The following is an 11,522-nucleotide window of genomic DNA, read 5'->3' on the forward strand; positions in this document are numbered from 1 at the left end:
ATTACAAAAAAAAAAAAAAAAAACATGAGATGAGATCTGCCACCATCTGCTGGACTGTTAAATCAAATGCTGCCAGCTCTCTGATTCAGTGTGTTGCAGTATTGCTGGACATACTGTAATCCTCTAGATGATTTTCAAACATATTTTTCATGTCTGCTAGTGTGTTTTGTTGATCAAATTCAGCAATTATATAACTACCAGCTTTATTTTTGCTGTTTTGTGTGTGGCAAGCTGTGAACCATTATGCAGTGGTTTAAGCATGGTTTGCTGACATTATTATAAATGATATTTTATGTACTGTAGCACACCTTAATAGAGGTCAGTGGGTCTCATTTCTGCTCTCTATTTTTGCTCTATTTTGTGGGCTCGGCCCACCTGTTGAGAGTAACTGAGCTAGATGTATGAGTTTGTAACTGTGGCTATGTTTGGAATAGTATACTATCTTATTAATATCTAGAATTACTATTTTTCATTCCCCAGAGAACAGTTCTTAGAAATACCAATGTATTAATAAAGTACAGAATGTATTCAAATTGTTCAAATTTTTTTCCACTGAAAAGAACCTTTTGTTGATTGGGAAGAATACTTAACCCTCCTGTTGTCTGTGTACAGCCTTCACAAAAGTGAAATTGTAAATTGTTTTTCTTTTTTCTTTTTCCCTAATGTTCGAGTCATTTTAGAGTAAGTCTTAAAGTAAAAAAAAAAAAAAAAAAACATTGTTTAGGATTTTTTATGCTGTTAAAATGGTGCCTGGCCTATTTTTGACCCATAAGCAGTGCTTAATTTGAGCCAAATCCTGTTCTGGAAAATATCCATCAGATATTCATGTTTTGCGTTCCCATATTTATTTTACCAGATCCGGCATTAACTTGTGCGTGGTAAATACCTAGGTGTATGTGAGAAAGTGAAATGAGTGCAAGCAAAGGCTGTGCGGATTGTGTGTGCATGCATACACATGACGATAGGCATCATGCGCAAGTTAAAGAAAAAGTCACATTTAACTATTGGCCCTCAATAATATTTCTGCCAATCAGCTTTCTTATGTTTTCAATCACTCTCATTGGTTGGTAATTGTTTATGGCAAAAACATAATGGCATAAAATAATGACAAAATGGCCAACCTAAATAATATTTGTATTTTCAAAATAGCAAAGAGGCAGTCACGCATATTTAAATTTTTTAAAACCACGAGTAAATCTGATTATGAGCCTGATCAAAAGAGAAGATGATCTTCATCTTGAGAAGATGAAACTGTGCAAATGGATCAGGATAGCGGGAGACAGAAGCAAAGCGATCTCAAGTCAGCCACAGAACATGACAGAAGAGCTAACTGTGGGCTCTTTAAGATTAGACTGAGTCATTTAATTATTATTTTCACTTGGCACATAATAGTGAAGTGAACTGAATAGTGATTGTTCATATGATTTATTTTTGTAGCTACATGTTTTTATTAACCATTATAACATTATTAATATTATTATTATTAATAACATTATTATTATTAACCAGTATAACATTATATGGCACAAAATAATTAAAGACCATTCAGAAACGTGATGCTCTTTTTTTTGCGCTATCACTGTTTAATGACGTTATGTTTTGGGAAAACTAAAATTATTTGGTGCACGTCAGTCACGATAATGTTTATTTCCTGGTTTTGTTCTGGAAGTTATTCATTTACAAATTAAGCACTGCCTGTAAGTCAACAGGAGGGTTAAATGTTAAAGGTTCATCAAGGAACCATTATTACCAAATACAAACTTTTATTAAAAGCATGAGAAATGCACATTTCCCTGGTGTTCTTTGATGCCAGTATACTCATTTTATTCTGAAGGTAAGGTAGTATACTATTCTGTCCACAATTTCTCTCACTATGTAGTGCTTTCTATGTTCGTCATACTTTTGTGTTGCCGTGGCTTTGCATGCGTGTGTGCTTAGTTGGCGTTTTGTTTATTTGTGCCGTTGTCTTGCAGCTGATCCACCACATGATGTTAAGAATGTTGCTTGGAGCAGTTCAGGTCAGAGCTCCTGTCCTGATTTAGAGCCTGCTGTACCTGCTCCAGCCTCTACAACAGCAGGGGGCAGCAGCGTAAACAGGCAGCAGTGTAAGTTTGAGACTGTGTACTTGGTGACTGAAATATAATATATCTAAATAATAGCCCTGATATTCCCTCTGGCTTTGCAAGAGTTCCCGCAGTTCACCATGTTACATTAGGTGAAACATCCATCCATAGGTACAATGAGGTCATTCAAGGGTCAATTAGTCGAACTTTATAGTCAGCTGAGCTCAGAAAAGTTTAAAAACCAAAAGTCATTTAAGACCTGTGCTTGTGCTAAAACCAGGATGCTTGAAAGATGTTTGCGCTTTACAGCTGAATGAGAGGTTAGGAACATAAAACGGGTTTGCGATTTTTAAATAACAGACACGGATAAAACTAAACGATTGAGTCCTTGTGTGTTTTTCTCTAATCACCAGCACGAAAGCAGGAGATCATTAAAATCACAGAGCAGCTGATTGAGGCCATCAACAATGGAGATTTTGAAGCTTACACGTAAGTACTGTTTATATATGGCTGATTCATCTACATCTAATATTTTTGTTGGTACTTGGTGGATGTTGAAGTATTTAAGTAAACTAATGCTTTCTGTGGTATAACTAGGCCAGACGGAATCTGCTGACGTTTTTTGCTATTTCTACTGAGAATTTTGGTAAAAACATGCAGATTTCTGTGGAATTATTTTGGGAGTGTCATAATTAAAACCTTAATATGTGAAATAAAAATTATATATATTTTTTTACTTGTATTTAATGTTTAAAATGCAAATCCAATTAGATTCATTTTATTTGGTAAACAAAGGAAGTCTCTCATATATCTACTTTAAGACAGAAAATATTACTGTACAAACTGCATTGTACATGAATCAGATGAACATTTTTATATTAGTCAATAATATTACTGTAATTTAAAATCTAAACGAATATAGAAATTACACACATTTACTCAAGTAAATGAACATAACTTATGATGGGCTAAAAATCTGGGAAATCTGCAGAATTCTGCACGTGCAGATTCCGTGTGGGTCTGGGTATAACATGCATACTCACTAATTTTATCCACTTGTTAAATAATTCCCTTCCAAACTTGTTTAAAACACAAATAATTTCCTACAATAGCAACATACTCTAATTACAACTAATTTACAATTAAAACAGCCACTTTATTTGGTTCACCAAGCTAAAACCAGTTTGGGCTTTGGCACTACCCACCACGTTTTCTTTCTTTATGGCATACATTTGTAAATGCTGCTCAGATTTTTTTCGGCTGCACATATCCATTAATCAGCTGTTCACCTCACAGCTGCGTTACAAGATTGAGATCTGGAGACTGTGGAGGCCATTAAAGTATAGTAAACTTGTTATCTTTAGTAAACCAGTTTGAGATGATCTGGGTTTTGTTACATGGCACATAGGAAGAATAGCCAGTAGAAGATGGGTTATCTATGGTCAAACATGAATTGACATAGTCAGCAAAACCACTCAGGAAGTGTGTGATGTTGATGATGAACGATTGACCCTTTGCAGAAAATTTGATTGACAGGCGAACCATCCAGCCAATCATAATGCTGATTTTCTGTGCCCCGTCACTGGAGAACACTTTCTCTGACAAGCAGAACAGCCAGATTACCCAGGCATAGTAGAGTAAAATCTGTGATTTAACATGAAAAATTGTGAAGATGTGCTCCTATAGAATTCACAATGCAGACAGACTGGGCATATATTTAGTCTTTTCCTGAAACACAGAGAAGTGTATGAAATGGATATGATTATGTGGACTGCCCCACTATCAGCTGTCAGTCAACTTGTTAAATGGATAACTCAATGTGAGGACTCGAAACTGATGAATAATCTTCTCTGTTATTGGAATAGGACAGCTCTCAAAACTTTAGTTCATGGATATGTGGATATGACAACAACAACCAGTGAAAGCTTGTCAGACAGTGAGAAGGGGGACAGGGCTCTGCAAAGGGTTAATAGGTGTGTGCAAAGATGTTCTCCCTCACACCATTCTAACGAACACCTTGAGCTGGTGATACAAAACATGGATGCATACATGTTTTCATGTTGTTTATGCCGAACAACGCATTAGATCAGGCAACCTTTTTCCAATTTGGGCCGATTTTGGTGAGCAATTGCAAACTGCAAGCCTCAGTTTTCTGTCATCAAGAGTGTCATTCCCCAGCTGCTGTAGCTCTCCTGCTTCAAGGTTGTGTGTTCAGAATTGTTTTCCTGCAGACCACATTTTGCCTTTCTGGCATCTGCAATGCATAACCTCCAATTTAACTGGATAGTTTCTCTTTTTGTCCACATTCAGCTGATTGTATATGTATTGATCAGTTGTGCAGGTTTACCTCATAAACTGGCAAATCAGTGTATTTATTTAGCACATATAGCAGATACATTACATTTAACAAAAGGTACTTATTTATTATATATATTATTTTATTTATATTGTTTTATTTTTGATTTATATGGGTATTATATCACAAAATGCACAAGCATGTTTACCTTCAACATGCATACAGTTACATTTAAAGTAAGCAGCCTTTTAAAATGATCAATCACAGGGTTGTTGTCATTTTTTCTAAAATATGAAAACTAAATGGCAGGGATTTTTTTAATGTCAGAGCTTCATTTGTAAAAAGAACTGATATTATTATATTTATCTTTTGTCTGTGGCATCAGTGGATGTGTAGGTTTAGATTACATTACATTACATCTTTACTGTTCCAGGAGGATCTGTGACCCTGGCCTGACCTCGTTTGAGCCGGAGGCACTTGGAAACCTGGTTGAGGGAATGGATTTCCACAAGTTCTACTTCGAGAACTGTAAGCCCCATGTATTATAGCATTAAAGCTTTAAGTTTGTTGAACACATGGGCATCACAAGCCCAATTTTCACCTCATGAATTTTTCACCCTCATCACACCACAGCTTTTTCATCGAAAATGTGGTCCTTAAAATACATTTTGCTCTTTTAATTTAAAAATTGGAACAGTCATTTGAACTGCAAATCAGAGTGATTGACAGAGATAGAAACATTGTGTGTATTAAAAATGGTTTTGGATTTAATAATGGTCCAGATCATGAAAATGTAGACTCTGTTATGTTGTAATATTTTGATATTTTTATTTTTAATGAATGGAAACAAAACCAAATCTTGAGTATAGAAAGTGGTTTGTACTCTGACATAAAATGCAAACAGTAAACAAGGTGTGTGTGAGATTAGAATGATGTGTAGGCCTATTTGGCTCATTCAGTACTCATATAATACATTTCCTGTGCAATATGGTGGAATACTGCTATAAGATTAGTATACAACCCCACCATATTAGTCAAAGGCCCATACTGATCATGTCTGTATTTGCTGTCTGTGTTTTATTACAGTGCTGAGTAAGAACAGCAAGCCTGTGCACACAACCATACTGAACCCTCACGTGCACCTGATTGGAGAGGATGCCGCCTGCATCGCCTATATCCGCCTGACGCAGTACATCGACGGCCAGGGCCGGCCACGCAGCAGCCAGTCAGAGGAGACACGTGTGTGGCACCGCAGAGATGCCAAGTGGCTCAACATCCACTTCCACTGCTCTGGAGCGCCTGCCGCACCTCTACAGTGAACCAGACAGGCCAAAGGTACATACGGATTGATAAAAACCTTTAAGGGTCATGAATGACCATCTAAGCAAGGATTTTTCACACCTCTGATTCGAAAAAAAGGAAGGAACAGGTGTGTTTTCACCTGTGTTGAGGTAGGGGTGTTATTACATGCATGAAAACAATTAGATCTTTTTCAAAGACCTGTAACATGTCTCTAAAACTGACATAAAATAAAATAAAAATTACCTTCAAAACTGTAACAAATTGTCTCTAGAACAGACCAATGTCAAAACAAATGTATGTGTGTGTGAGCATGTGCCATCAAACTCAAATAAGGCTCCGATGTTCTGCTCGACCAAATATCAGAAGTTGCGTGTGTCTTCACAGATTTGTTTTGTCGTGCAGGTATCATAGACCTCTTTGTGACGCAGCCTTATAAATAGGCCATCCACATATCACATTTTTTTTGCGTGCAACATATGTGCGTATTTCAGGTACACCCAGGTGAAAACGTCTCTTTTCAGACAAACTTTAAATTGAACTTTTCAAAATGCCGTTCCGCAAGTCATGTTTCAAGAACTGACCGATCCGCTCAATATTTTGTAAGGAATATACACCTTTCGGTTACTTTAGACAAACACAAAACACCCAAACACCAAATGCCTTTTAACTCTCTTTATTAATAAAACTTCATGGTTGATGGTCACTGAGCAACGACAAAGGAGCAACCTCAAAGCACGTTGACTATGCCGAAGGAAGCGATGCGATTAAGCTTTCAGAATTGTGCTTTTAGACGCAATATATATGAATGACTTACAAATGACCTGGAGCCTCATGTATCAACGCTGTGTATACACAAAAACTTTATGTACGCCAGATTTCATGCCCATGTTTGGATTTACTAACGATGAAATGAACATCATCATTCACATGTTTAGCAGGTATATAAGGTTTTCATACCATGCAGTTGACCAGCCAGGAAACATTTCCATTCAATAAATGCGCTAATAATATGGCTTTGCGCTCGTGCATGTGCACTCAGTTTCATGTTAATTTGGATGTACAAAGAGAATATGCGTGGGATTCCGCGTTCACAGTTTTTCATACTTCAGAATTTTTAACTGCGTACGCACATTTACAGCTTTGCATGTATACAATGTTTTAGTATGAATTCAACGCAAGTCTTCATACATGAGGCCCCTGGTTCTGCTATACATCAGCCTTTCGGTATCCAAAGTAACTTAATCCCATACCACAAATGTTGACTTTTTGGCACCAAGTTCTTCTGTGCTCATCACCTCTGTATACGCAGGCTATTCAATCTCTTGTTCTCGTGCTTGGTTTAGGCGCGCTGCGTTAGGATTGGTTCAAATACTATTTCGATATGATTTTAATTATTCGCACAGCCCTAGTAGGTTACGTTTAACCACACACTTACCAAAATTGTGGACAAAGTTAAGCATGAACTAGACCTTTTAAGATGACAACTGGCAAATTTGGATTCCACCATTTCCAGATTCAAAAAGCTTGTGGGTAAACAAACTAATTTTCCACACATGTTATTATGCCACAGTAAGCCAACTGATCTGCTTGCATCACAGGGAAATGGGTTTGTGTGTGTTTGTGTTGGGGTCTAGGCACACTTGGAAATGTGTTTTAAACCAGTTGAACAATTTTGCTATGAATAACACAAAAATAACACATTTTACTGCATAGTGAACTGTAGGTATCCACACATATATATATCTGTCAATATCTCAAAAAATGTGTTTTAGGCTTTCATGACCCTTTAAGACATAGATCTCAAGCCTGATTCCTGTAGAGCCGCCGCTCTGCACAGTTATGCTCCAACCCTAATCAAACACAGCTGATTCAACTAATCAAGGTGTTCAAGACAACTAGAGACTATTAAGCAGGTGTGAGTTGGAGGTGGTTGGAGATAAACTATGCAGAGCTGCGGCTCTCCAGGAATTGAGTTTGAGACCATTGCTTTAGGGCAGGGGTGCAAAACACGGTCCTCGAGGGCCGGTGTCCTGCAAAGTTTAATTCCAACCTCAATCAGACACACCTGGGCTAGCTAATCAAGCTCTCGCTAGGCTTGCAGGTGTATTAAGGCAAGTTGGAGCTAAAATCTGCAGAACACCGGCCCTCCAGGACCGAGTTTGGGCACCCCTGCTTTAGGGCTTCAGTTTAATCATGGCAAATGTATTTTTTGCTTAGAAGAGCTAGAAGTTTAAAGAAGTTCAATACAGCTTTGCAGCGATGTACTGTTAGCAAAGTTTTCACATGTTCTTAAAAAACTATATACATGAGCCTCTGTGTCAACAGTGATTTAACATTTTTATTTTGTCCTTTCCCTTAGCATGCCTGAATACTAAAGCTGATTGGAGCATTTCTTCTCCGTGCACGTCTTGCCGCCTGGAGCCCGGCCAGAAGAGAACCTCTTGAAGTTTTGAAAAACGTGAGGGAAAAAAATTGACACAACTACGAAATCTATTTAAAAGTGGCCTCCACTTCAGTCCAACTCTAGCTAGATGTGGGGCGGGCGGTCACGGCAGCAGCCCTGCCTTCTGGATGCTGCATGCTTCTAATGTCCACACGGGGCGCTGTATTGTCTTTTCCCATAGTCCCATTATCTCTGCTGCCCAACATTCGGAAATGGTGTTTAAAGTATTAATAATATATTGTAAAATACTGAGATCCTATGTAATAAACAACTGGTAGAGGTGGAGGTTTGAAACAGAAATGTGAATTTTCGAAGAGCACACTCCGTTTTAAGGGTAAATGGTGAGTTTATTATGTTTAAGGAAAAAAAAAACGATTTGTTTGTTTGTTTGTTTTACTTGGGAATGTGATGGCATGGCATATCAGAGGGAACGGAAAAATGTATCAGACGTTGAAGCACCAAAGTGTAGACTCTAGACATCATAGACTTTGTGAAGAGGATGTTTTAATGTTGCTTTTATTTTCATTGAAAAGGAGAATGGGCTTGGGGAAAGTTTTTTTGTTTGTTTTTTTCTAGCTTTCTGTCGTGTTTTTGTGGAACTCATGGTTTTTTAATCTCCGGAATGATGCTGTATTTGAAAGTATTTTGTGTTTTCAAGACAATTGTTTTAAAGTGGGACACGATTTAATATAGTTGTGCATAAACAGATATTTATAAAGAGAAAGGACAAAACAGTGTGTGGTGTCCGGGGGGAAAGGGTGTTGTGCGTTTGCTTGTGTGTGTTTGTGTAAGTATAAATGTTCTTTCTTGGGTTCAAGATGCTTGTTGCTATGTAGTGTTTTGCGTAGATCTTCTTTACACACACTTCCACGTGAGGCCTAAACTCAAGTTGAGTTGTTGTTGTTGTTGTTTTGCCTTCCTCTGTTTGCTCCCGGCTCTCGGAACCTGAAGTTGCAGAACTCTCTCACTTTTGATTAGAGTTTGCAGTATGTCTCCTGGTCCCCAGGGGGCACTAAACACTACACACACACTCATAGCCCTCACCCTCCCTCACAGAGTTACTCGGCCCACCCTTTCAGGCTTCCAGCTGCTGTGCACATCACTTTGTAGACTATAAGCATGTAAAAAAATGGAGAAAATGATATGGCCTGTACTGTTTTGCACATAAGCTTGAGACTCTATGCTGTTCTGTTCACTTTTTTGTGGACTGCTTTGCAACTTCAGGTTATGAAATCCATCCAAGGGATCTTTCCATCCATCCAAGGCTTTAGAAGAAGACCCATACTGTCACATTATCCCTCCATAAGTGTCTGGACACTTGTTTTGGCGCTGTTTACTTTGGCTCATCATCATACAGTGCGATTTGATTTGTGGTTTTGGTGAGACAGCGATGACCCGATCGTCTACAAGCAGGGAAATGAATGAAATTGACTTGATGAATGCAGTTCCAGGGTGTTTTAGGGTCCATTTTGTGTTTTAGATTGATTTTCTTGTTTGATTTTTCTAGTATAACTTGTAAATACCAACGCAGATCATTGATGAACGACAAACTTCATCCAGATGCACGTACACAGAACTCACTGTTTGGTCCACACTTGTTGGTTCGGGTGTGTTAAAGCACATGGACACACGTTGTGCTCCCTTTAAAGCTTATCTCATGTCATACATCAGAACACTGTTTTGGGCTGTGTTATGTAGAATCCTGTGTGAATTGTGATGCCTAGGGGGTTTGCAGTTCCCCTTTTACTCTGTGCTAAGCCATTTCTTGTGACGTTACCTTTTAAAGTTGGTGAATTGTTGCACCCAAGTCTGTGTGATTAAAAAAGGGAGGAAAGAGAGTACTCCTGCCCTAAGGCATCTTGTTAGTGCGTTTACTTGTCCACAGATGAAGCCGTCTGGCACTGTGATGTCTGCCATACTTCATTCTGCGCTCTTTGTTGCCCCCTGCTGCAGTGTGTCTTATAGCAGTGTGATCAGACCTAGTTCACTCATAGTGCGTCCTCTCAGATAACTGTGTCCTTGTTTTAAAACTAAAAAATAAAGTGCAGTTTAGTCAGTTAGACTCGCATACAAATGTAAATGGAATGAAATGTTTCCAGATGCAGGAGATTGTAGTTCTTGTATTTAGGACGGACAGCTTTGTATGCTAGGTGAAAACTTCCTGAACTAAATAACTCCCACAACCCAAACACATATGCAGTTGAGCAGAAGGAAAATATGCATGTGTAACTTTCTGGTAATAATTTTCACTGTCTGTGTTACCTAAAATTGAAATCTGTGTATATTACCTGCATCTTTAAGGTAAACGAGATGTGACTCTTGAGTTTCCAGTGCTAAAAATCAAATGCTAATTTTGTAAAGAAATGGACTAAAAGAGATTAACACAACGTTAGCTTGGTATGTTTCCCCATTCTTGTTAGTTTTTTTTGTTTTTTTGTTTTTGCATTGTAACCATATATGATGGGACTACATATGATTATACTCTGAGGTTTAATTGGATGCTGGATTTTTTTGCATGACCATACAATTAATAAAAACTATGAATTTAAATCCATCAAGTGTTCGATTAATTATTAAATCATACAATTGTTAATACTGAAATGAATGAAATATTAAAAAAATGTTAAGTCAATTTATTTATAAAGCACATTTAAAAACACTGGTACGTACCATAGAACTATACAAGACAAATAATAAAAGATTCCCAAGAAGAAACTTGGCGTTTAACACATTAAAGTACCAACATACAAATTATTCAAACGCCATGGAATGCAAAGGATTCTTCAACTGACATGCAAGGAAAAGATCTAATGTCTTGAGGTTGGCTGTTCCATAGACTCAGACCTGAAAATGCACGCTCCCCTTTCAACTCCATTATGCTTTGTCTGAGGGTTTACGAGTTCGAAATGACTCATGAAGCTTGGCCAGATAAGATGGGCTAAAAGATCATTTGAACACTGACCGTGCTCTCCTCTTCAGCGTGGATATGGAGAATAGTTTGTGTGAAATCAAAATTTACAATGTTTATTTTGCTAGCGCACATTTTAATAATCTCTTTAGATGATTAATTCATTCATGAAAATTAATCCACTGAGAAAAAGTTTCTTTTTAGTGATCACCAATCAAAATCTGACTTGCGTCAGCAATTGGAGTGGCCTTTCTTCTCTGTTGATGCCAGTTTGATGGCTTTAGCCACATTATTATCCATGGCCCTCTTACTCTTAGTTTGTTAAAACAGAATGATGTGCAAAAAATAAGCCCCACCCCTACACAGTATTCCGCTTCAGTTAAAGTACATCAACATGCTGAATTAAAAGTCTCAGCAATGTCTGTTACACTCAGACTTTAAAGGGCCACGAAACCCCCCCGTTTCAGCAGAGTGTTTTTACACCTCTGGTTAGAAAAAAGTCAGGAAAGT

General features: G+C 37.9%; 1 protein-coding gene across 50 annotated transcripts in view; it reads left to right on the top strand.

Moving 5' to 3' along the window:
* camk2g2 (calcium/calmodulin-dependent protein kinase (CaM kinase) II gamma 2) overlaps positions 1 to 10,658 on the top strand; it is a 121,944-nt gene extending 111,286 nt beyond the window's left edge. For 32 of the 50 annotated variants that reach the window (XM_073920861.1, XM_009307367.4, XM_073920862.1 and 29 more), the window contains 4 exons: positions 2,477 to 2,552; positions 4,793 to 4,887; positions 5,446 to 5,694; positions 8,021 to 10,658. In XM_073920861.1, coding sequence (XP_073776962.1) covers positions 2,477 to 2,552; positions 4,793 to 4,887; positions 5,446 to 5,678 — 404 coding nt within the window. In that variant the 3' untranslated portion in view covers positions 5,679 to 5,694; positions 8,021 to 10,658. Of the gene's footprint in view, positions 1 to 1,973; positions 2,106 to 2,476; positions 2,553 to 4,792; positions 4,888 to 5,445; positions 5,695 to 8,020 lie in introns of all 50 variants that reach the window. The other 18 variants (XM_021480790.3, XM_021480793.3, XM_021472713.2 and 15 more) reach the window with 1 other exon arrangement.
* Positions 10,659 to 11,522: the final 864 nt, after the last annotated feature.

The sequence above is a fragment of the Danio rerio genome, chromosome 13 (assembly GCF_049306965.1).
Source record: "Danio rerio strain Tuebingen ecotype United States chromosome 13, GRCz12tu, whole genome shotgun sequence".
In the NCBI taxonomy this organism is placed as follows: Eukaryota; Metazoa; Chordata; class Actinopteri; order Cypriniformes; family Danionidae; genus Danio; species Danio rerio.